Genomic DNA, 23,975 nt, shown 5'->3' with positions numbered 1-23,975 from the left:
ACCTTCTCTGGCTAGAGTGGCCTAGATGAGGTTTCTCTTTGGGGCAGTGCTGGCCACTTTTCTCCGGCTTAGGAAGGCAAAGGGGGTGAGATAGTGCTTTTAACACTTTGTGGGAAAGCTGGTGGCAAAGCCTAAAGTTTTTGCTTACATCTTTGCCAGGACATTGAAAGCTGCCAGGCCTATGAGAGAGCAGTTTGTGGTAGGGTGGAAGAACTGGGGATCTTTATCTATTGGACTGGATGAAGTTCTGATATGAATGTAAAGAATTAACAACATCAGAAGTATAATAGTAGTTCTTATTTTGTGAATGATTTCTGACGTAATCTAGGCAGATTGAGAAGCACTTCTACCAAACTTCTGTTGCCCCCCTTTAAATCCTTTTCGCAAAGTTTCTAGGAAGTCTTTGTGATACTCCAGAGATAACTTAAACATCTCTGTGCCATGTTGTCACCTCTTGCAGATAATACTGAGTACTGACAATGTTTCAGTGTCGATAATGGTTTGGTAATGGTTTCTGAATGACGCGGTGCTTATTCCTGTGCCACATCTCTTCATAACCCAAGGAAAGCTTTTAAGAAAAAGCACATTTTGAGGAAGGGATAGTAAGTGTTGCATTTTGGTTGCATGATCTCAAGAAATGCAGAGGAATTTTGTGAAACTGTGTGTGTGTGTGTTTTAAAGGTTTTTCTTTGCCTCCTTGTAAGACTGGATAAGGGACTCTGAGTGTCCCTGTGTGGATTGTGCTGCCAACTTACAAGTAGGAAAAATAACTGGACTCATGGCTTGAATGTGTGTGCATGAATACAGTTGGTGGGTCTAATTTTAGAGACCTTCTTCATACACAGTGGCTTCAGTATTTTCCTCCAGCTGTATCCTTCTTACTCTCTGTGTAGAAAACATTTCTCTTACTAGTCTTTTAGTGGTTGGTTAACTTTTGTTCTTACCATGATTGCTGGTTTGGCAGTGTAGCAGGTGTTCCATCTTTCCAATGAAGTTACTCTGTCCATTCCTTCCTAACTTTGAGTTTATCTCTGAAAACAGAGATGGAAAAGATATCTTAACCTTGATCAGTTTTAACTCCTTTTTGAGTTCCTTTAGATTTCCTTAGCATATATCTGCTTTCTCCAACACTTAAAATTGATATTGAAATCTCTCTTAATTACAATAGTCTGTGGTGATTTCATCATTTTTCACTTGGGAGGTATGAAAGGCTAGATTCTGGTATGCTTCTTAATTGCAGGTGTCCTTGCTACTTTTCAGCAGGCAGGGTCTCTTATGAGTTGGTCATTGGTTTGAGCCTATACTGGGAAAGCGATTTCAGCTTTCTAGTTTTGACAGTAAGTTTCCCAGAGTGCTTTCCTGTGCTTAAAAAAAAAAAAAAAAAAAAAAAAAGAACTTACCAAATTGGGCACCCCAGCTAGAGATGAGAGAAAAGGTGCAAAAGCCTCAGGTGGTTATGTCTCCCCATAGTCAAAACACTTTTGGTATCTTTAAAGGACTCATTCTGTTCCTGTTTGTTAGCCACAGAAGCATCAAAAATCTTTCATTCCCTTTAATTACTTGCTTATTTGTCACACTCTGACTTTTCTAAATTGTCAAAGACTTCGATTTTTCCTGGGAAATAATTTGCAGGCGTTTTTGGGTATTTTCTTAGGGGGAAAAAAATGAAGCTAAATTGTTAAATGTTCCTGTAAGTTCTCTTCTCTGAGATCAGTGTTCTGATTCTTCTATTTTTCCAAGATGTTAATAGTATATTTTACTGCCTCTTTTTTTTTTTTTTTCCCCCTCATTGAAGATCTTTTGCAAGCAAGTAAAAACTATAGTTTGGTACCCATACAGTTACTCAGAGGTCCTGAAAGATTTCAGCTTAAGTCCTTATAGAGCTAGAAATGTAAGAATAAATGAAGTATTAGCAGGGTTTAAAAGAACTCATTTATTTCTCATAGGTATTTGTTGATTGTGAGTCAGTAGTGGAGAAATAAAAAGCTGGTCAAATTTTAGTCAATTCTATCTAGATCTTTTGGAGGTAATTTTGCTCCCATTATTTTATATATACTTGTCTAATGTACAGAATAGAGATAGACGGTTTTAACTTCATTAACTAGTTTCCTTTGCCACTTGGTCTGTTACCTTCCTTGTGTGGATGCTTTTGATATATTTCATGTTGATAACATTTGTGTTACAGTGTTTATTATTAATACTGATCAAAACCATATCTGCAAAGCACTTTTGTCTTTCCTAAAAGCTCATTGGACCTTAAAATGGTGGCAACATTTATATTAAAAGACTAAATTTTCCAAGTAATGTAGTTCATATTTTTTGTGGAGGCAGAGTTTTTGTTGCATATGTCTGCTGTAAGAATTTATGTATGATTTTGGTATGTGAGCAGCATTGTGGGCATTAGGTAATTCTTTGTCCCTTGGAGCACTGGGTGGATTAGAGTTGTAAAAGCTTCTGGGGCGCCTGAGTGGCTCAGTCTGTTAAGTGTCTGACTCTTGATTTCGGCTCAGATCATGATCTCACAGTTTGTGATATCAAGCCCCACATCAAGCTCTGTGCTGCCAGGGCGGAGCCTGCTTGGGATTCTCTCTCCCTCTCTCTCTGCCTCTTCCCCACTCATACTTGCTCTCTTTGCTCTCAAAATAAATAAACATTAAAAAAAAAAAAAAGATTTGTTAAAGCTTCTGTAAGCTTCCTAACAGAGAATTAGAGGAAAGTAATCAAGGCAGTGACAATCCAAACTTAATAATGAATGCATTTGAAATACATTTTCTCCCCATGCTCACAAATTGTTCCTTTTCCTTACTCTTCCTTTGTGATTCTGTGGGAAAAGGGAAGAAGAAATTGTAGGACAGTAACCAGCTGATAACATCCAGGAAACAGTGCAGTATGGATAGGTAGCAGGTGAATGTCTACCCACACAAGAAGTGCTCAACTAGCGTTTCTAATGCTCTTGGTGGAGGCAGTTCCCAGCAGCCATCAACGATTTGTGGGAAGAACATGGTAGACCTTGTTAAGTGTGATGGACCCCTTTTCATCCTTATTTTATTCCACTGTTCTGCAGCATTTGTCACTGTTGACCCCTCTCTTGAAATGTTTCAGTGACACTAATTTCTTTTCCAGTTGCATTCCTGGGTCTTTTGCTCCTGCCCATCCCTTAGTGTGTGTTTTCCTTAAGATTTCTGTTGTATTCTGCCTCTCTTCCTCTGGTTCTTAAACCTTAATGGCATAAATATCTCTTGGAGAATTTGTTAAGAATGTGGCTTACAGGGGCCACTGCGCTGGGTGGCTCAGTTGGTTAGGTGTCCAACTTTGGCTCAGGTCATGATCTCGCAGTTCGTGAGTTCAAGCCCCGCATCAGGCTCTGTGCTGTCAGCACAGAGCCTGGAACCTGCTTACGATTCTGTGTCTTCTTCTCTCTCTCTGCCCCTCCCATGCTTCAGCTCTGCCTCTCTCTCTCAAAAATAAATAATCATTACCAAAAAAATTTAAAAAAGAAAAAAGAAAATGTCTTAAAAAAAAAAAAAAGAATGTGGCTTACAAAAGCCTTTATGATCTGGCCCCTGCTAGCTTCTCTGACCTACCTTGTACCACACTTTCCTGTTCTTCCTATGCTCCAGCCATAGTGGCTTTTTTCTGCCCCAGGGCCTTTGTACTTGTAATTCTTTTTGCCTGAACTACTGTTCGCCCAGATCTTCACCTGCCTTACTTCTCTTCTCATTATTCAAGTCTCAGCTCAAATGCTTCTTCCTCCATAGACTTTCCCAGACTACCTTATCCAGAATAATTAATCTCCCCTTTTGTGCTTTAGCACATTCCTCTCTTTCATTATCTCCATAGCACTTACCACTATTTTAAATTATCTTGTTTGTTTTCTTGTCTGTAGTCTGGTTCACACCTAGAACTTAAACCCTATGAAAACAGGGATCTTATTTATATTCTAACTGCTATATTCCTAATGCCTAGAATAGTCACTCAGTACACATTTATTGATTGAGTGAATGAATGAATGAATGAATGAAATGTAGATTCTTATGTCTTATCTCCAGAGATTTTGATTTAGTGGGCTTGGGATGGAGCCAAGGAATTTATTATTTTTGTTTGTTTAAAAAAATTTTTTTTTAATGTTTATTTTTGAGAGAGAGAGAGAGAGAGCGCGCGCGCAAGTGGGGGAGGGGCAGAGAGAGAGGGAGACACAACTCCAAGCAGGCTCTGGGCTCTGTGCTGTCAGCACAGAGCCTGAAGCGAGGCTCAGACTCATGAACCACAAGGTCATGACCTGAGCTGAAGGGGGACACTTAACCTACTGAACCACCCAGGCACCCCTAAGGAATTTATACTTTAACAGAAATTCCAAGTGTTTCTGATGTCTCTGGTCAGTTGTCTTGGATGACATTTAGAAAAACCTTGCTGTACACAGTCAGTCAGTTTAATCCATCCTGATGGCTTCACTTGTGTCTGTTACTATAAGCTGCAACTTATGAGTCTATCTCCAGTTCTGATCCCTCGCCTGATCTCTGGGCTCATTTCTTCAGTGTTCTCTTGAACATCTCCACTTGATTGTCACCTAGCATCTCAGATTCAACATGACTAAAAAATAATTTTACCATGGAAATTTTTTCTTCAGAGTTCTTTTTTTTTCTGTTAATGATATCACTTAGGTGCATAAGCCAGAAACCTTGATGTTACACTCCAGTCCTTACTCTCACCCTCAGTCATGATAAAGTTATGTAGATTTTTCTCCTCAGTCTGTCTTGAATCCTTCCATTTCTCTTCATCAACATTGCCACTTTATGAATTCAGGAGACCATCATCTCTCATCTGGATAACTGTGATGGGCTTTAACTGGCCTTCCTGTCCTAGCTCCTTCTGATCTTTCATTTAGTTCTGTACCCTTCAGCCAAAGAAAACTAAAATCTGTTTTCTGTTGCTTACAACCTTTTAGTATCTTCTTTTTGCTCCCAGTACAAAGGCTAGGCTTTTTTTTTTTTTTTTTAAACCTGGGTGTTTTAACCTCATCTGCTGTATATTTTGCTGTAGTTCTTTGCTTTCAGGGTTAGGCATCAGTTAGAGATGAATTACTTGTTCTTTCACCCTCCTCGTTCTCTCACCTTGCTGCCTTGGATATACTCCCCTGAATGCCTCTCTTCCCCCAAAACAACAAAAACAGAAACCATCACTGATTTAGGTATCGTGTTCTGGAACCCTTTCAGGGCATCCTAAACCTCTCATTTTGTCTGCCTCTTTTGAACCAGTTTCTACAGAGCTGGGTTCCCCTTTGTCTTTACCTTAACCATATTTCTCTCTATATATCTCATTCTGAGTTTCTGCTCACACTGAAATTAAATTTGCTAGGATCGTGATCTCTACTGTGCCAAAAGAGCTCTCTAGAACATGTGATTTTTGTCTTATTCCTCTACTGACTATAAGGAAGAGAAGCAAAGAAAGAAACTAGATGATTTGAAGCATATGTTCTAGAGGTGTGTGTTCTAGATTGTGATTTTGCCAGTTGTTTTGCCTCTCCTAGCTAATATCGTAACCAAGAGAGATCATTGTTTGAGTCTTGATTTGGACCAGAGCTATACTAAGCCCAATAACTGAAATCCTGAACCAAAGTTTTGCTCTCATTGCTTGTACCATCAAAGATTTACCTTTCCTATTATCATAGTATCTTCAGACTTACATTATGTATACCCCTTTCCAATCTTCTTATTTTCCCTTCATAGTTATTTGGTTTAAAATTTATTCTTTGTGTTTTATCTCCATCCTATCAGTGTTTTTGATTATGAAGTCAAAATAGGGATTTTTACTTGTAGTATTTTCCTTATATGGTAGTGCAGATCTTTTTGAATGAATGCGATGGCTGAAAAATTACATGTATTTGACCAGTGAGATAGTACTATTGAAAGAATACAGACTTGTTTGGTTTCTGTGTAGGCTTTATGAGAAGTAAAATCAGAGCCACTGCTTAAATGAATTTTTAACCCTGTTTGAAGTTCTCTGATGCTTTTCTGAGTTTAATCTCATTGATTCCACTGAATCAGTGTCTTTATATGTAGAATGGAGTTGATGGTCTGTATCCTTTAGGGTAGAGGAAAACTTTTGGAGGTGTCTCTTAAGGTTAAGTAAGTAATGCTTTTTGATGTATCTATTGATTTAAAATGTAAATGCTTGAGACTGACGCTGCATTTAATGGATTCTTAAGCTAGCTTCAATATTTTACTCACAGTTAGCTAGTAATATGGAAGAGGGACAAAGAAGTGTCTGCAGATATTAACGAGCACATTTTCCATGTAGCTGGTTGTATTTACACCCAGTGGCCATAGTAAGCAAGGATAGCCTACTTCACAGAAGGACAGTCTGTATTAAACACGATCAAATTACTAGTCTCTAAATATTGTTCTCCAACGTGTTAAATAACACAACAGTATTGAAGTTAATATTGGCCAAGAGAAAATGGTGCTTTATTTCTGTGTGCTCTGTTTTCTTCCATTTTCTTCCTTTTTTTCTCTTTGGAATTAACATTGTTTTCATAATTGCTTTTCGCTCTTGGTTTCTTATAGGTTGGGAAATGGCAGTTGTCTTTTCAATTTAGTGGACTGGCTGGATCCAGGCATAGGATCTACTCAAATCCATAATGTGTTCTAGGCCATGAGGTTCTGTTTTCTCTGTTTCATCTTGTCCTTTATTGTTGACTTGTGTTTTGCTCAGTGCCCACAGTAAGGGCATTCTGCCACATGAGGACCCCTGAAAAGCTGATAGATTTTCAATGAAGAATGACAGGAACTCACTTGCTACTGTTTCGTTTTACCAACCCAGTTTTTTTCACTTAACACAGATACAGTCTTGTTATCTAACTGCTTAGGTGTACTACAAGCCTATCATATAGCATTAGCTTAGAAATCAGAGAAACTGTCTGTTTATTATTAGTTTGTGTTTAAAATAAGTGGTGCCTATGTTTTTCTTCCTAGAATAGTTCTCTGTTGGAACATCTTCCCTTAGCTTCTGATCCTTCTGTATTTTTATAATAGAAGGAGGGATCTTCAAGTGAGGTTTATAGAACTGCTTCCAAAGTAATACCTAACATCAAGAAAATTTATGAAGAGACCAATACATTCATTCACTCAGATGTTTATTAAGTGCCTGTTTGTTAGATACTGTGTTATATGCCAAAGATACCAAAAAAAAAAAAAAAAGTGACACTGCCCCTATCCTCAAGAAGCTCACGTTTTATTTATTTATTTTTTTTGAAAGTTTACTTATTTTATTTTGAGAGAGTGTGAGTGAGCAGAGGAAGGGTAGAGAGAGAGGGAGACAAAATATCCCAAGCAGGCTCTGCACTGCCAGTGCAAGCCCAATGCGGAGCTCAACCTCACGAACCATGAGATCATGACCTAAGCCAAAATCAAGAGTTGGGTGCTTAACCAGTTGAGCCTCCAGGTGCCTCAATTTTTTTAAATTGAAAAAAATTTTTATTTATTTTTTTTAATTAGAAAAAAAATTTTAAGTTTGTTTAATTTGTGAGAGAGAGAGAGCACTCACACTGGAGGGGGAAAGAGAGAAAATCCCAAGCAGGCTCTGCACTGTCAGTGTGGAGCCTGACGTGGGGCTCAAACCCATGAACTGCAAGACCATGACTGGAACCAAAATCAAGAGTTGGACTCTTAACCGACTGAGCCATCCTGGCTCCCCAAATTAAAAAAAATTTTTTTTAAATATTTGTTGATTCATTTTGAGAGAGAGAGTGAGTGAACGAGCAGGGGAAGGGCGGAGAAAGAGGAAGGGAGAATCCCAAGCAGGCTCTGCACCATCAGCGTGGAGCCTGACGCAGGGCTCGATCTCATGAAACTGTGAGATTATGACCTGATCCAAAATCAAGAGTCAACCGCTTAACTGACTTAGCCACCCATGTGCCCCGGAGCTCATGTTTTATTATAGATTCCAAAAAAAATACAGTTAACCCTTGAACAACATAGGGCACCCAGCCCCACACATGGTCAAAAATCCATCTATAACTTTCGACTCCCCAAAACTTAACTACTAATAGCTTGCTGTTTACTTGAAGCCTTACAAATAACATAGTCGATTAACACATATTTTGCATGTTATATGTATTATATACTGTATTCTTACGATGAAGCAAATTAGAGAAAATAAAATGTTATTAGTAAAATCATAAGGAAGAGAAAATACATTTATGGTACTGCACCATGTTTATTGAAAATATTCACATATAAGTGGGCCAGTGTAGTTCAAACCCGTGGTGTTCAAGGGTCAACTGTACATAAGCTGTAAAGTTACAAGTGTTACAAGATGGTGATAAAATGTAATAGGAAAGGAAGGAGGAGGGATGGTTAACTCTAAGTGACAGGATCAGATTCAACTTTTTAGAGAAGGTAAAATTTGAATGGAGTCTCAATGGATTCTTTCATTTAACCAGCATATGGATAGCTACAATATTAGGTTCTAAGAGTATAAAAGAACAAAGAGCTTAGACAGGCCCATCCATGATAATGCAGCCTGATAGAACGCTGCGCTTAAAGGAATGTACAAGGTGCTTTGGAAGCACAATGGAGATCTGGAAAGACTTCCTGTCAGAAGGTAATGTTCCAGATGAATCTTGAAGGACTGGTAAGAGTTAGCCAGGTGGAAAAGTATGTGGAAGAGAGTTTTGGGGAGGAACTGTGTGTATAAAGAGTGGAGGTATAAAGCAAAGCAGCATGATGCCTTTGACACACTGCAAGGAGCAGGATGTGCCTACACATGGGATGCTTGTGGGGATTAGTCAGAGAAGAGGCTAGTGAGGTAGGTAGGGGCCTGATCTTGAAGGCCTTCAGTAAGCCAAAAAGTTTACATTTTGTCTTAAACTATGAAAACTATTGAAGGACTTTTTTTTTTTTTTTTTTTTTAAAGATCACTGTGACAATGTGGGAACTGGGTTGGAAAATAGACTGGAATCAGGGATCCAGTTTAAGGGTAGTCAAAATAGTCCAGGTTAGAAATAGGCCTAGGGGCACCTGGGTGGCTCAGTCGGTTGAGCGTCCAGCCTCAGCTTAGGTCATGATCTCCTGGTCGTGGGTTTGAGCCCTGTGTCAGGCTCTGTGCTGACAGCTCGGAGCCTGGGGCCTGCTTTGGATTGTGTCTCCCTCTCTCTGCTCCTTCCCCACTCATGCTCTGTCTCTGTTTCTCCTAAAAAGAAAAAATAAAACATTAAAAAAAAGAAAAAGAAATAGGCTCCATAGTGGTTCTACAAGTACACAGGGATGAACAGATTGAAGAGCTGTTTAGGAGGTAGAATCAGATTTGGAGGGTGTGTGTGTGTGTGTGTGTGTGTGTGTGTGTGTGTCCGCGCGCACGCATGCACGCTTGCATGCGCATGAGTGACCAAGCAAGAGAACCAGAATGAGAGAGAATGAATAGTGGTAATTAAGAGGGATGAGCTCTTGGATGACTCCTGGTTTTCTGGGTTCCATACCAGGGTGGATGGTGACATTATTTATGAGTTTAGGGAATACAGAAAGTTGTATGTCTAGAAATACAGGTAAATTTATTTTGGACTGGAAGGAAGTTAGGTGTACTGATTTGGAGTTGGAGAGAGAATTTGAGGCTGGAGAGACATTGTGAGTCAACTGTGTATATATGCTGCAGTTGAAGTGAAATGTTGGGTCATCTAAGGATCATGTTGAGACTGAAGAGCTGAACACTGAGGAGAGAACCTTGGAGAACACTGACAGTTAAAGGTGTGACTGGTGGCAGCGGAGTCTTGGAGGAAAATTGTGGAGGTCAGGAGGTAAATGGAAAACCAATAAAATGTGTGTGATAGGACCTTAGAGAAGAGAGTTTGAAGGTGGAGGAAGGCGAAGTCATGTTAAGTGAGGTAGAAAGGTCAAGTATGATAAAGACAGAAAAGAACTTAATGGATTTGGCATTCAGGTCATTGGTGACATCAGTGAAAATAGGGTCACTGGAGTGATGAGAGCAGAGGCCAAATCGCATTGGATTGAGGAATAAATAGAAGGTGGGAAAATAAAGGCAAATAAGCCCTGTTTTTCAAGATGATTGCAGAGGGGTGGAGACAGAGAATAGTAGGGAACGTGGGGTTCAAGGAAGAGTTTTTTAAGATGACAGATTTGAGCATATTTATATGTTTGGTGAATGAGCAAGACCGTAGAGAGTGGTAATAATGGAGGGAAGTCCTGGAGTACGTAGAGAAGATGAAATCCAGAACAGAGGTAGAATTATTATTTCCTTCATTAAGATGGAGGGAAAAGGTCAAGAAAGGTGTGGGGACAAATGTTTGGTGTCTGAACAAAGGAATTTGAGGGCCTTAGGTCCCTACTGTTCCTTGTGATGTAAACTTCTCCGTTTGGGTTAGGGACCTGATGTGTAAAATGGGGGCCTTGAGCAGAGCCAACTCTGAATAGCTTTTGAGAGGGTAGGAGGGATAGCTGACTAGGGAGGGGTCTTGTATGGCTGGCTAGGCAGGCAAAGGTAGGGGAGGTGGTGTGAGGGCCAGAAGGCATTTCAAGTAGATAGAATAACCTGAGCAAAGACCTAGTATTAAAGGATATTGTATGTATGGAGATGTAGCACTATTTTGAATAGCTGGAGAGAATATATAGGGAGCCTGATTTTATGGTAGGCTTTAAGAGTTGTGTTAAGCAATTTGGGATATTTTGAGGGAAAGAGAAACCTCTGAAGATTTTAATCAGAGAAACAGAATGTTTGTTTTACAAAAGTAACTGGTAGCAATTTAGAGAAATACTTACAAGGGATTTAGAGTAGAGTGGGAAACACTTGTTAGGAGGCTGGTGTAGTAGTCCATGCAGAAGATGTTGAAATCTGGGTAGACCAAGGTATGCTGGGTAAGAAACAAAACCTAGCTCTCAATAGCTTGAAATAAGTTTATTTCTCATTCACAGTACACATCCATCAGGGGTAGGTCAGAGGCTTTCCTGTATTCAGGAATACAGGCCAACAGAACAGTTATCAAGAACGTAGCTGGTTGCTCTGATGGAGGCCAAAAAAAAAAAAAAGCAAGCTCTGGAGGTCTTGCTCCATTAACTAAATTCTTTGCCCAGAAGTGGTGGGAGTGGGGAAAGGTAGGAGCTGAGAAGATCAGATGGGTCAAGGAGATGGTGCTAGAATTTGGAAATTGGTTAAATGTGAGAGGAGAGGGAAGGAATTGTGAATAAATGACTCTCAGTTTCTGTCCTGGGTGACTGGGTGGTATTGTTAACTGAAATAAGAAAGGGCTTTAGGAGCACCTAAATATATAAAGCAAATATTATTAGACCTAAAGGAAGAAATAGGAGTACAATAATAAGGGACTTTAATACCTCACTTTCTTCAAGGGGTAGAATATCCAGGCAGAAAATCAATAAAGAAACATTCCTATGAATGACATGGTAGACCAGATGGACTTAACAGGCATACACAGAACATTCCATCCCAAATCAACAGAAAAAAACATTCTTCTCAAGTGCTCATGGAACTTCCTTCAGGGTAGATAATATGTTAAGCCACAAAACATATCTTAATAAATTTAAGATTGAAATCATATCAAGATCTTCCCTGGCTACAATGGTAGGAAACTAGAAATCAATTACAAGAAGAAACCTGGAAAATTCACAAATATGTAGAGATAAACAACATAGCCATTGGATCAGAGAAGAAATTAAAAGAGAAAAAAATACAAGAGACAAATGAAAATGGAAATACCAACATACAAAATACTAACCCTATGGGATGTAGCAAAAGTAGTTCTAAAAGAGAAGTTCATAGTGCTAAATGCCTACATTAAGAATCAAGAGAGATGTCAAGTAAACAACCTAACTTTATACCTCAAGAAACTAGAAAAAGAAAGAACTAAGCCTAAAGTTGTAGAAGGAAGGAAATAAAGATCAGAGCAGACATAAGTGAACTAGAGACTAAAATGATGATGGATTAAATCAGTGAAACAAAGTGGGTTGTTTGAAAAAAACCAGACAAACCTTCAGTTACGCTCACCAAGAAGAAAAGAGAGAGTACTCAAAATCAGAAATGAAAGAGGAGATGTTATAACTGATACCGCAGAAAAACAAAGGGTTCCAAGAGATCCTACAAACAATTTATATTCCAACAAATTGCACAACCTGGAAGAAATGGATAAATTCCTGGGAACATACATACTACTGAGAGTGAATCATGAGTAAATAGAAAATCTGAACAGACCCATTACTAGTAAAGAATTTGAACCAGTAATCAAAAATCTCCCAAGAAACAAAACTCCAGGTCCTGAAGGCTTCACTGGTGAGTTCCGTGAAATATTTAAAGTAGAATTAATACCAATCTTTCTCAGACTATTCAAAAAAATAGGAGGGAACACTTCTAAACTTACTCTCTGAGGCCAACCTAACCCTGATACCAGAGTCAGGCAAGGGAACTGTAAGAAAATAAAATTTCAGACCAACATCCCCAAAGAACACATATGTAAAAATCCTCAACAAAATATTAGCAAACCTAATTCAACAGTATATTAAAAGAATCATATACTGTAATCAAGTGGGATTTATTCCAGGGATACAAGGATGGTTCGACAGCTGTAAATCAGTGTGGTATACCACTTTAACAAAATGAAAGCTAAAAAACATGATCATCTTAAAACAAAACATGATCGTCTCAATAGATGCAGAAAAAGCATTTGTCAAAATTTAGCATCCGTTAATGATAAAAACTCAATAAAGTAGATACAGAGAGAATGCATCTCAACATAATGAAGGCCATATATTACAAGCCCACAGCTTACATGGTACTCAACAGTGAATAGCTGAAAGTTTTTCTTTGCCACTTTTATTCAGCATGGAATTGGAAGTCCTAACTGGAGCAGTTGAGCAAGAAAAAGAAAAGGTATCTAAATCAGAAAGGAAGAAGTGAAAATGTCACTGTATGCAGATGATGTGATATTATATATAGAAGACCCTAAACACCAAAAAAAAGAATAAATGAATTCAGTAAAATTGCAGGATACAAAATCAATATACAAAAATCAATTATGTTTTGTACACTGATAATGAACTATCAGAAAGAGATGCTAAGAGGGGTGCCTAGCTGGCTCAGTCAGTTAAGCATCTGACTTGATTTTGGCTCAGGTCATGATTTCACGATTCACGGGTTCAAGTCCCATGTTGGGTTCCCTGCTGATGGTGCGCAGCCTGCTCTGGATTCTCTTTCTCTCCTCTCTCTGACCCTCCCTTATTTGCACTCTCAAAATAAACTTGATTTTTTAAATTTTTTAAGTGTTTATTTTTGAAGAGAGAGAGCATGTGAGCAGGGAAGGGGCAGAGAGAGAGGGGGACAGAGGATCTGAAGTAGGCTCTGTGCTGGCAGTGGAGAGCCTACCACAGGGCTCGAACTCACAAACTGTGAGATCATGACCTGAGCTGAAGTTGGGTGCTTAACTGACTGAGCCACCCAGACACCCTCAAAATAAATAAACTTAAAAAGTATATATTAAGAAAATAGTCCAAAAAAAGAAAAAAGAAAGAAAAGAGTCTTATTTACAATTGCATCAAAAAGGATAAAATACCTAGGAATAAACTTAGCCAAGGATGTGAAGGGTCTCTACACTGAATACAGTAAGATGTTGATGAAATAAGTTGAAGATACAAATAAATGGAAAGATATTCTCTGTTCATGGATTGGAAGAATTAATATTGTTAATATGTCCATACTACCTAAAGCAATCTAAAGATTCAGTTCAATTGCTACCCAAATTCCAGTGGTATTTTTCATGGGGATAGAACAATCCTAAAATTTGTATGGAACCACAAAAGACCCCAAATAGCCAAAGCAGTCTTGAGAAAGAAAAACAAAACTGGAGGCATCACACTTTTTTTTTTTTTAAGTTTGTTTCGAGAGAGAGAGAAAAAGTACGAGTGGGGGGAGGGGCAGAGAGAGGGAGAGAGAGAGAGAGAGAATCCCAAGCAGGCTCCACCTGGGCTCAGACCCACAAACCATGAGATGATGACCTGAGCTGAAGTCAGAAGCTTAACCAATTGAGCCACCCAGGAGCCCTCGCATCACACTTCTTGACTTCAAACTATATAGCAAAGCTATAATAATCAAAACAGTATGGTAACAGCATGAAAATGGTCATATAGATTGATGGAACAGATTAGAGAGCCCGGAAACAAACCCAGGCATATATGGTCAATAAATTTATGACACAGGAACCAAGAATATATAATAGGGAAGGACAGTCTTTTCAGTGTTGGGTAGACTGGACAACTGTCTTCTACCATAGGTAAATATAAATGAAAAATGAATTAAAGACTTGGAAACAGACCTGAAGCCATAAAACCCTTAGAGGAAAACATTGGCAGTAAGCTCCTTGACTTCTGTATTGGTGATGAGTTTTTTGGATTTGACACCAAAAACAAAGGTACCAAAAGCAAAAATATACAAGTGGAACTACATCTAACTAAAAAGCTTTTGCATGCAGGCGCATGGCTGGCTCAGTTGGTAGAGCATGAGACTCTCGATCTTCTGGTCTTGAGTTTAAGCCTCATGTTGGATGTAGAGATTACTTAAAAAATAAAAAAATAAAAACTAAAAAGCTTTTTGCACAGTAAGGGAAACTCAAAATGAACGATCTGGTAGAAAAAAATTAGCAAATCATATCCAATAAAGGGTTAATATCCTCAAAATATATGAAGACCTCCTACAACTTAAAGAGAAAAAACACAGTCTGCTTTAAAAATGAGCAGAGGAGGGGTGTCTGGGTGGCTCAGTTGGTTAAGTGTCTGACTTCAGCTCATGTCATGATCTCAGGGCTTGGCTCATGGGTTCAAGTTCTGCATCAGGCTCTATGCTGACAGCTCAGAGCCTGGAGCCTGATTCGGATTCTGTGTCTCTCTCTTTCTCTCTGCCCCTCACTTGCTAGCACTCTGCCTCTCTCTCTCTCTCTCTCAAAAATAAACATTAAAATTTTTTTAAAAAAATGGGCAGAGGAGGGGCGCCTGGGTGGCTCAGTCGGTTAAGTGTCCGACTTCGGCTCAGGTCATGATCTCATGGTCCGTGAGTTCAAGCCCCACATTGGGCTCTGTGCTGACAGCTCAGAGCCTGGAGCCTGCTTCAGATTCTGTGTCTCCCTCTCTCTCTGACCCTCCCCCGTTCATGCTCTATCTCTCTCTGTCTCAAAAATAAATAAACATTAAAAAAAAAAAATTTAAAAAAAAAATGGGCAGAGGAACTGAATAGACATTAAAAAGTTTTTTTAGTGTTTATCTTAGAGAGAGAGAGAGAGAGAGTGCGCGCGAGTGCGGGGGAGGGGCAGAGAGAGAGGGAGACACAGAAACTGGAGCAGGCTCCGGCTCTGAGCTGTCAGCACAGAGCCTGACACGGGGCTCGAACCTGTGAACCATGAGATCATGACGTGAGTCAAAGTCGGATGCTTAATCGACTGAGCCACCCAGGGCGCCCCTAGATACTTTGTTTTGAAGTAGATATACTGATGAACAACAGGTACAGGACAAGGTGTTCAATGTTACTAATCATCAGAGAAATGCAAATCAAAATCACAGTGAGATACCACCTTATACTATTGTTAGAGTGGCTAGCATCAAAAAGATGAACTAACAAGTGTTGGCAAGGATGTGGAGAAAAGGGAGCTTTTTGTGCAGTGTTGGTGGGAATGTAAAGTGGTGCAGCCACTATGGAAAACAGTTCCTCAAGAAATTAAAAACAGAACTAAAAGTGGAAAAAATTTTACATTTTCATTTAAAAATATGAACCATTAATCCTGCTTTTGGATATATACCTGAAGAAAATAAAGTCACTATCTCTAAGAGGTATCTGCATCCCCATGTTCATTGTAGTATTAAACAAGAGCCATGACATGGAAACAACCCAAGTGTCTGGCAACAAATGAACAGATAAAATGTATGTGCATACAATGGAGTATTATGCAGACATAAAAAGAAATCCTGCCATTCGTGACAATGTGGTTGGACTTGAAGGGCATTATGCTAAGTGAAATAAGGAAAGACAAAATACTCTGATCTCATTAATGATATGGAATCTAAAAAAACAAAACATAATTCATGGAAAAGAATGGTGGTTGCAGGGGTGGAGGTAGGCAAAATGGGTTAAGGTGGAGAAAATGTATAATCTTCCAGGTATGAAAAAAAGCCTTGGAGGTTTCATGTACAACATGGTGGCTGTAGTTAATAATACTGTGTTATATATTTGAAAGTTGTTAACAGTAGATCTTAACAGTTCTCATCACAAGAAACAGTTATAAATATGTCTGGCGATGGATGTTAACCAGACTTACTATGATCATTTTTCAATATATACATATATTGAGTCATGTTTTACACCAGTAACTAATATGTCGATTATATCACATATATCACATAAAGTGTGGGGGGGGCAGATTTGGGGTTAGAAGAGTGTTGGTAGAGAGTTCACTTTTGGAAATATGTATCAGCTAATTGTGTAAATGAATCTGGAGCTCTAGAGAGAGGAAGGGATGTTTCAATCCAGGATGAGGTCACCAGGGCAAACTTGTAGAGTGATGAAGCCCCGGTAAATAGAATTTAAGAGGTACTTCTGGTTTGATGGCTTTGGACTTTAATGTAAAGATTGCTATTTGGGGGACGAAGGCAAGCCTGTGACTAGTATTTTGAGTAAGGAGCAAATATAAGCTGTGAGAAGCTGCTGCTTATACCACTTACAGGTACTTCAGAGTATGTTAGCTCTGTTATTTGTGCTAAAGGTGGACTTATTTTTATTGGGCCTTAGATGGAATGCATTTTAACTTTTATTTGAAGTTGGATATATTTGGCAATTCACAAAATTTTAATAAAGTTACTGTAACCTAGTTGCCAAGACATAGAAAGGCTAAAAATTGGTCCAGTGTCCCCATACTTACAAGAAAGTTAAGTGAACAAAGAATGTGATATTATGTAAGTATAATAGATAATAGATAATATTATGTAAGTATAATAGATAATAGATCATTTATTTCTCACAATAATAATCCCCATGAAGTAGTACTGTAGTATCCTTATTTTATAGTTGAAGCTTAGAGTGTCTTTTGTCTGTTCAGACTGCTATAACAAAATGCCATAGACTGTGTGGCTTATCAATAACAGAAACTTATTTCTCACAGTTCTGGAGGCTGGGAGGTCCAAGGCACTAGCATGGTTGAATTCTGGTGAAGGCCTTCTTCCTGGTTCATAGCCAGCTGCTTCTCACTGTGTCCTCGCATGGTAGAATGGATAGGGACCTCTCTGGGACCTTTTTTATAAGGCACTAATCCCATTCACCTCCTAAAGGCCCCACTTCCTAATACTATCATTTTGGGAGGTTAGGGTTCAAAATGAATTTTGGCAGGACCCATGCAGACCATAACAGAGAGGTTAGGTTAGGTCATGCAGCCAGAGCATAACAGCTTCATGCCAAGGTCTGTGCCTGTAACCACCACCTGGAATTGGTTTTTCAGGACACAGCAAAATTTACATCGGATAGCTAAGAGTTTGGGTTAACGTTGTTTCTTATTCTTTTTCACCCCCAATTGTTTTTTTAATGTTTATTTATTTTGAGAGAGAGAGCACAAGCATGGGAGGGGCAGAGAGGGAGAGAGAATCCCAAGCAGGCTCTGTGCTGTCAGCGCAGAGCCTGACGTGGGACTCAAAAACTCACAAACCGTGAGGTCATGACCTGGGCTGAAATCAAGAACCTGACGCTTAACTGAGCCACCCAGGTGCCCCAATGTTTATTTGTTTTTGAGAGAAACAGCATGAGTGAGGGAGGGGCAGAGACAGAGGGAGAAAAAGGATCTGAAGCTGGCTTTGTGCTGACAGCAGTGAGCCCCATAGGGGGCTTGCACTCATGAACCCTGAGATCATGACCTGAGCTGAAGTTGGAAGCTCAACTGACTGAGCCACCCAGATGCCCCTACCCCAGCTTTTTTATTTGGAAGAATTCTGAACCTATAGAAAAGTCGGAAGAGTGATACACTGAATATCAGTATGACATTTACCTATATTTATCAAATATTTTATTGCATTTGTGCTCTCTCACTCTCTTTACCCCCTTCTTCACTCTTCTTTTTCTGTATCCACCTTTCTCTCTCCCTTCCCTCCCTACACATATATACATTATTGTTCATTGTATATCAAGAATTTTTATTAGTGTATTAGGAAATCTGGAAACTTTTATTAGCATATTACAGACATTCAGAAAACTTCACCTCAAAATTTCTTAAGCATCTATTGCCTAAAAACAAGTTGTTTTCCTGTATCACCATAATCATACTATCAAACTTATTATCACATTCAAAATATTTTACAGTGGTATAATAGTTAATGCAATAGTCTATACTCAGATTTGCTCAATTGTCTCAATAATTGAGATACTGCTTTATAGCTTTCCTTCCAATCCTGGATTTAGTCAAGGATCATATGTTGCATTTAATTGTCATTTTTGTTTTTGTTTTTTTTTTAGTCTTTTAATTCAGAGCAGTTCTCCCCCGTTTTTGTTTTTAATGTCATTGATATTTTTTAGAGACCAGGCTAGTTATGTTGAAGAATGTGTCACAATTTGGCTTTGTCTTGATTAGATTCAGGTTAAACATTTTTGGCAAGATGTTATGTGTGTCTCTGTGTACATAATGTCCTTTTGTTCCATTGTTGGTGATAAAAAGTTTGGTCACTTAGTTATGTTGATGTCAGCTACATTTCTTCTTTGTAAAGGTACCTTTTCCCCTTTGTAATTAAGCAGTCTGTGGAATGATACTTTTAAAAATGTGTGACCTTTCTATTCCTTAATGTTTTACTCAGTGGTATTAACATGCATTTATGTTCCTTGCCTGAATTGGTTATTACATTGGTGGTCATGCAAAATGTTGATTCTCTCATAAATTCTACGTTTTCTAGTTGGTGGTGTTCTAAAAGGAAGAGTTTTATTTTTACTCCCCCTCCCTTTTTTTTTTTTTTTTTTTTTTTTTTTAAGTTTATTTTGAGAGAAAGAAAGCATGTGAGCAGGTGAGGGGCAGAGAGAGAGGAGAGAGACAGTCCCAACAAGGCTCAGCCCAGAGCCCGACCTGAGTAAAGATCAAGAGTTGGACACTTAACTGACTGAGCCACACAGGTGCCCCTCCTTTTTTTGTTTTTGATGGTTACTGTAGACTTGGTATTTTTAAAAAATTCAATATGTTATAATCTATTGCTGTTAAAAATACCATATTCAGTATTAAAAATACAGCAAATTTGTTGTAAATTTGGTCAGTGGGAGCCCTATCAAACTGATTCCTATGTCCTTTTGACGTGATCCTCTCTGGCACTGCAAGGTGTTTCAGGTTCACTTTGTACTTTACCTGCCCCAGACCTGGAGTAAATCATTTCTGCAAGGAACCCTGATTCCTTTAGTGACAAATGATTCCTTAAAAAAATTTTTTTAATGTTTATTAATTGTGAGAGAGAGAGAGAGACAGACAGAGACAGAGTGTGAGTGGGGGAGGGACAGAGAGAGAGGGAGACACAACCCGAAGCAGGCTCCAGGCTTGAGTTGTCAGCACAGAGCCCTATGCGGGCCTTGAACTCCTGAGCCATGAGATCATGACCTGAGTCTAGGAAACTGACATGAAGTTGGTTATTTATTATTGTATTGAACATTTCTGTTGGGAGTATAGTTTTTGTGGTTCCTTATAGAGGTCTGATGTTTTAGAGAATCCAAAAAGAGTTAGCCTTAGAATTATGATCTGGTATACCCCAATCACTTATGGTCCAACAGCTTGAGAACATATTCCACTCTGGGACTCTACATGAAACAAGATAGGTCAGTTCCTTCCACAAAAACATTTTACACTGAAGGTGAAATCCATTAAGCCTATTGGTATGTTCATTGATGTGGAAACAAATCAGTTGTAAGGAAAGTCACCATGTGCTATTAACCTGTTCTGTTGAAATATTTAAAATCCTGTCCTGTTATCCCTATGGAAAAAGTTATAACCTTTGTTTTTGGAGGAGGGGTGTTATTCATTTTCAGAAATTATAGGTAATATTTTAATTAACACCATTACTAGCCTATCAGTTGATTATATGGCTTATATATTTATTCTTTTATGTGGATGACTGCTCTAGGATTACTTAAGAAATTAGCTGCCTGGCAACATAAAAGTTCAGATATTAAAGTGAATTGCATGCCTTCCAACTATTTCTATTACTTGTCTAAATTTAGAACCATGTAGAGTTCCTGCAGAATTGAAATCTCTGGGGATTTTAATAGTCAAGACAGACAATATTCAGCTTTTCAGAGTAAAGAAGAAAGGTAGTTTCAAATTAATTTTTGCACTGTCACTCAGACTACTTAATTAAGACACAGAGTCCAGTGAAAAGTCAGGACTGTTCTGAGAATTTTATTTGACTGTTGCTGAAAACTTGTTAGAACCTACGCTCTGGATGTGAAAGGGATCATTTTTTTCCCCTCCTAGGTGAATTGCTGGGAGCTATCCACTATTCTTTCCTTACTGTCTCCCCAAATTATGCTTGATAAGTACAGTTCTTACACTTTACCTGGATGGATGAGGCATTCATTACATCTGAGCTAGAGATCAGGTGAGCATTATATTTGGGTACTTGTGGATGAATTTTAGGACACTGGAATTGTTTTGCATGTGTGTGAATTCAGATTTTTGTGGGATATTTTGAGGAGAAACTTATTCTATATACGTTTAACTGTACATAAAATGTGAAAATCTGTTGATGCAGTTGGTAGACTTCAACAAAAGAAATAAGAAATAAAAAGTTATTTTGAGTAACTAATTTAAATATAAGTTAAAATTGAGTAAGATTTTACATATAGAATGAATATGTGTTTACTACCTGATTTGGCAATTGGAAATGTAGGACTTTGCTGCTACTATGGTAAGAAATTTTAAGGATGCTGGAAAAATGCCAAAAAATTATTATAAACCAAGAAAAATCCATAAAAATGAAATGTATGGGTTTTTTTCACACTAGATTTATACGAATGGGGAAATGTAAACAAAGTAAAAACAAATCTATATATTACTCTCATTGAATTAAGCCTATGTGCTTTTTTTTTCCCCCCTCCCTTTCCTTTCTGCTGGGGTTTCCATGGATGAATTCTAGAAGTGAGGGACCTTGTTCCTTGGAGAAATGAGCTGCCCTCAAAGAATATACTGTTTATTGAGACAAAATGTTATGAAGGAGGTAGCAGGATAATTTTTATTTTATTTTTTGCTTATCTCTATATAAAAGGAGCATTAATTTCTTTTAAATTAGAGGGAAAATCAGTTATTTTAAAACACCTATTAAAAGAGTAAAGGGACTATAAAATCAATTCTTAAAACTTGTAAGTACTCCAGTAGACTTATTTTCCAACACTCTTGATTGGTTTTCAGTTAGATAGTGAGTTCTTTGTTTCCTGGGCTTTCAGACTATTTTGGGGGGTAAGCTGTCTTTTTATATTGTAGCTGAAGTTTTTATTAAATAACTTCATATTTAACCAATCACTTAATTAACATAATTTCTGTTTAAACCTAGTAATATATAATTCTCTTTCTTTGAAAGAGTGTAAATATGCCCATTTGAATTCTGGGAGGAAAAGCTTGTGCTTATTAGCTTGCCTAAACTTGCTGGAAACTTACCATTTTGATGTCATGAAAGGGATCCCTGTAAAATTTGAAGAAAATATTATGTGCTTTTACTAGAATAAGAACTTAATTTTAGCACGAAATAGTCCTTAGGGCGACAAGGAAGAATATTACATTTTTCCATAGGTCCCAAGGTTTTTCCAGAGACATCTTGGGTGTCGTGTAAGGTACTTGGGACTATTAGAGTGTTCAGCCTCATTCTGGGGCTGTGGGATCAAAAATGTGTGTGTGTGTTAAAGGACCTTGCTGGCTGGTTGTGGAGATAAAACATGAATATTTGATGATTAAAGTAACAATAGGTATAATGGATTCATTCTGTAATATAAATAGTGCAGTGTAATTTAGTTGAATCTAGTTGTTTAATGCAAATACAAAAAGGAAAGAGAAAAACCAATATGGAAAAGTAGGGAAGGAGTTAGATATTGAACTGGGCTTCAAATAAAGATTAGTATCCAAATTCATTTCAGTGTTTGTATTCAGTATATATATATATAAATATATATATATATATTCAGTACATATAAAGTGTATATATTACTGTATATATTATATATATTTAGTATATATAATATATGTTATATAATACATTATTATATTAATGTATTATATAGCAACATTATTATAGATAATATATATTATATGATACATGTTATATACAATATAATGTTATTATACATAATATATATCCAGTATTTGTATTCAGTATATGTATTATATAATACTATATAACAGTATATATGTATATATAATATGTTGTATAACATATAATGTATAATATATATTCAGTATCTATTCAGTGTATGCATAATACATAATATATTGTAATACTACATATAATACATATTCAGTATATATAATATATATTATATATTCAGTATTTGTATTCAGCATATATATAAAGAAATATATATGTAAATGTATATTTGTATATAAACAAATCTATAAAAATATATAAATATATATGTAAAGAGATATATGTTTATATATCTGTGCAAAGATGTATATATATCTTTGCATATATATTTCTTTTTTGAGATTTGCTTTCTAAAAAACTTACGGAAAATTTCAAATGTCCAAAAGCCACGGGAATAGTAAAATAAACCTGCATATACAGTTATCAGTTTATGGTTAACTTTGTTTCATCTATTCTCCTACCAACCCCCCTCCTCCAATTGTTTTGAAGCATATCTGTGACATATTATTTTGTTCATAAATATTTCAGTATAAATCTCTAAAAAATAAGGACTTAAAAATTTTTTTTAATGTTTGTTTTTTCTTGAGAGAGAGAGAGAGAGACAGAGCATGAGCAGGGGAGGGGCAGAGAGAGAGAGGGGAACACAGAATCTGAAGCAGGCTCCAGGCTCTGAGGTGTCAGCACAGAGCCCTATGGGGTTAAAACTCACAAGCTGTGAGATCATGACCTGAGCCGAAGCCAGATGCTTAACTGACTGAGTCACCCAGGCGCCCCTAAAAAATAAGGACTTTAGAAAACATAGTACCAAAACCATTTCTACATTCAAAATAATTAACAATAATTACTTAATATTAAATCTCTGTTGTTCCTATTTCCTTGATTATATCATAAGTTGTTATTTATTTATTTGTTTATTTATTGATGAGGAAGAGAAAAAGGGAGAGAGAATCCCAAACAGACTAATAGCATGGAGCCTGACGTAGGGGTCAATCCCACAAACTGAGAGAGATCATGACCTGAGCCGAAATCAAGAGTCGGATGCTTAACTGACTAAGCCACCTAGGTGCCCTTAGGTGTTTTTTTTGTTTTGTTTTGTTTTTTAGAGAGAGAGTCCATGAGCAGGGGAGAGGAGCAGAGGGAGAGGGCGAGAGAATCTTAAGCAGGCTCCATGCTCAGCATGGGGGTTGACTTGTGGCTGGATCCCATGACCCTGGGATCATTGTCTGAGCCAAAATCAAGAGTCAGAAGCTCTACCAACTGAGGCATCCAGGCTCCCCTGTATCATAAGTTGTTAAAACAGCCTATCTGTTTAAAATGGCATCCAAATGAAAAAAAAAAAAAGGATCCAAATAAAGTCTGTACCTTATAGTTGGTCAATGTAGTTTTTTAAGTCTCTTTATCTAAAAGATTTCCACTCTCTTTTTTTTCTTTGCAGTTTATTTGTTGAAGGAACTGGGTCATCTGTTCAGTAGTTTCCCACAGATGGATTTGGTGATTGACATCATAGTAGTGTCATGTAACATGTTTCTCTATCCTCTGTATTTCCTTTAAATTGGCAGTTACATCTAGAGACTTGACCAGATTTAGATTCACTGTTTTTGGTTAGAATACTTCATA

General features: G+C 37.7%; 1 protein-coding gene across 28 annotated transcripts in view; it reads left to right on the top strand.

Moving 5' to 3' along the window:
• The window catches only part of R3HDM2 (R3H domain containing 2), a 162,167-nt gene that overhangs the window by 2,981 nt on the left and 135,211 nt on the right, over positions 1 to 23,975 (top strand). For 25 of the 28 annotated variants that reach the window (XM_042992586.1, XM_042992581.1, XM_042992584.1 and 22 more), the window contains exon 2: positions 20,480 to 20,603. The exons of 2 other annotated variants lie outside the window; for them this stretch is intronic. In XM_042992586.1, coding sequence (XP_042848520.1) covers positions 20,566 to 20,603 — 38 coding nt within the window. In that variant the 5' untranslated portion in view covers positions 20,480 to 20,565. Of the gene's footprint in view, positions 1 to 19,106; positions 19,138 to 20,479; positions 20,604 to 23,975 lie in introns of those variants that run through there. One more of the 28 variants, XM_042992578.1, reaches the window with a different exon arrangement.

Source organism: Panthera tigris, chromosome B4 (assembly GCF_018350195.1).
Source record: "Panthera tigris isolate Pti1 chromosome B4, P.tigris_Pti1_mat1.1, whole genome shotgun sequence".
NCBI classification, from domain to species: domain Eukaryota; kingdom Metazoa; phylum Chordata; class Mammalia; order Carnivora; family Felidae; genus Panthera; species Panthera tigris.
Note: the sequence above shows the minus strand (reverse complement) of the source record. Positions and strands in the feature narration are given on the sequence as shown.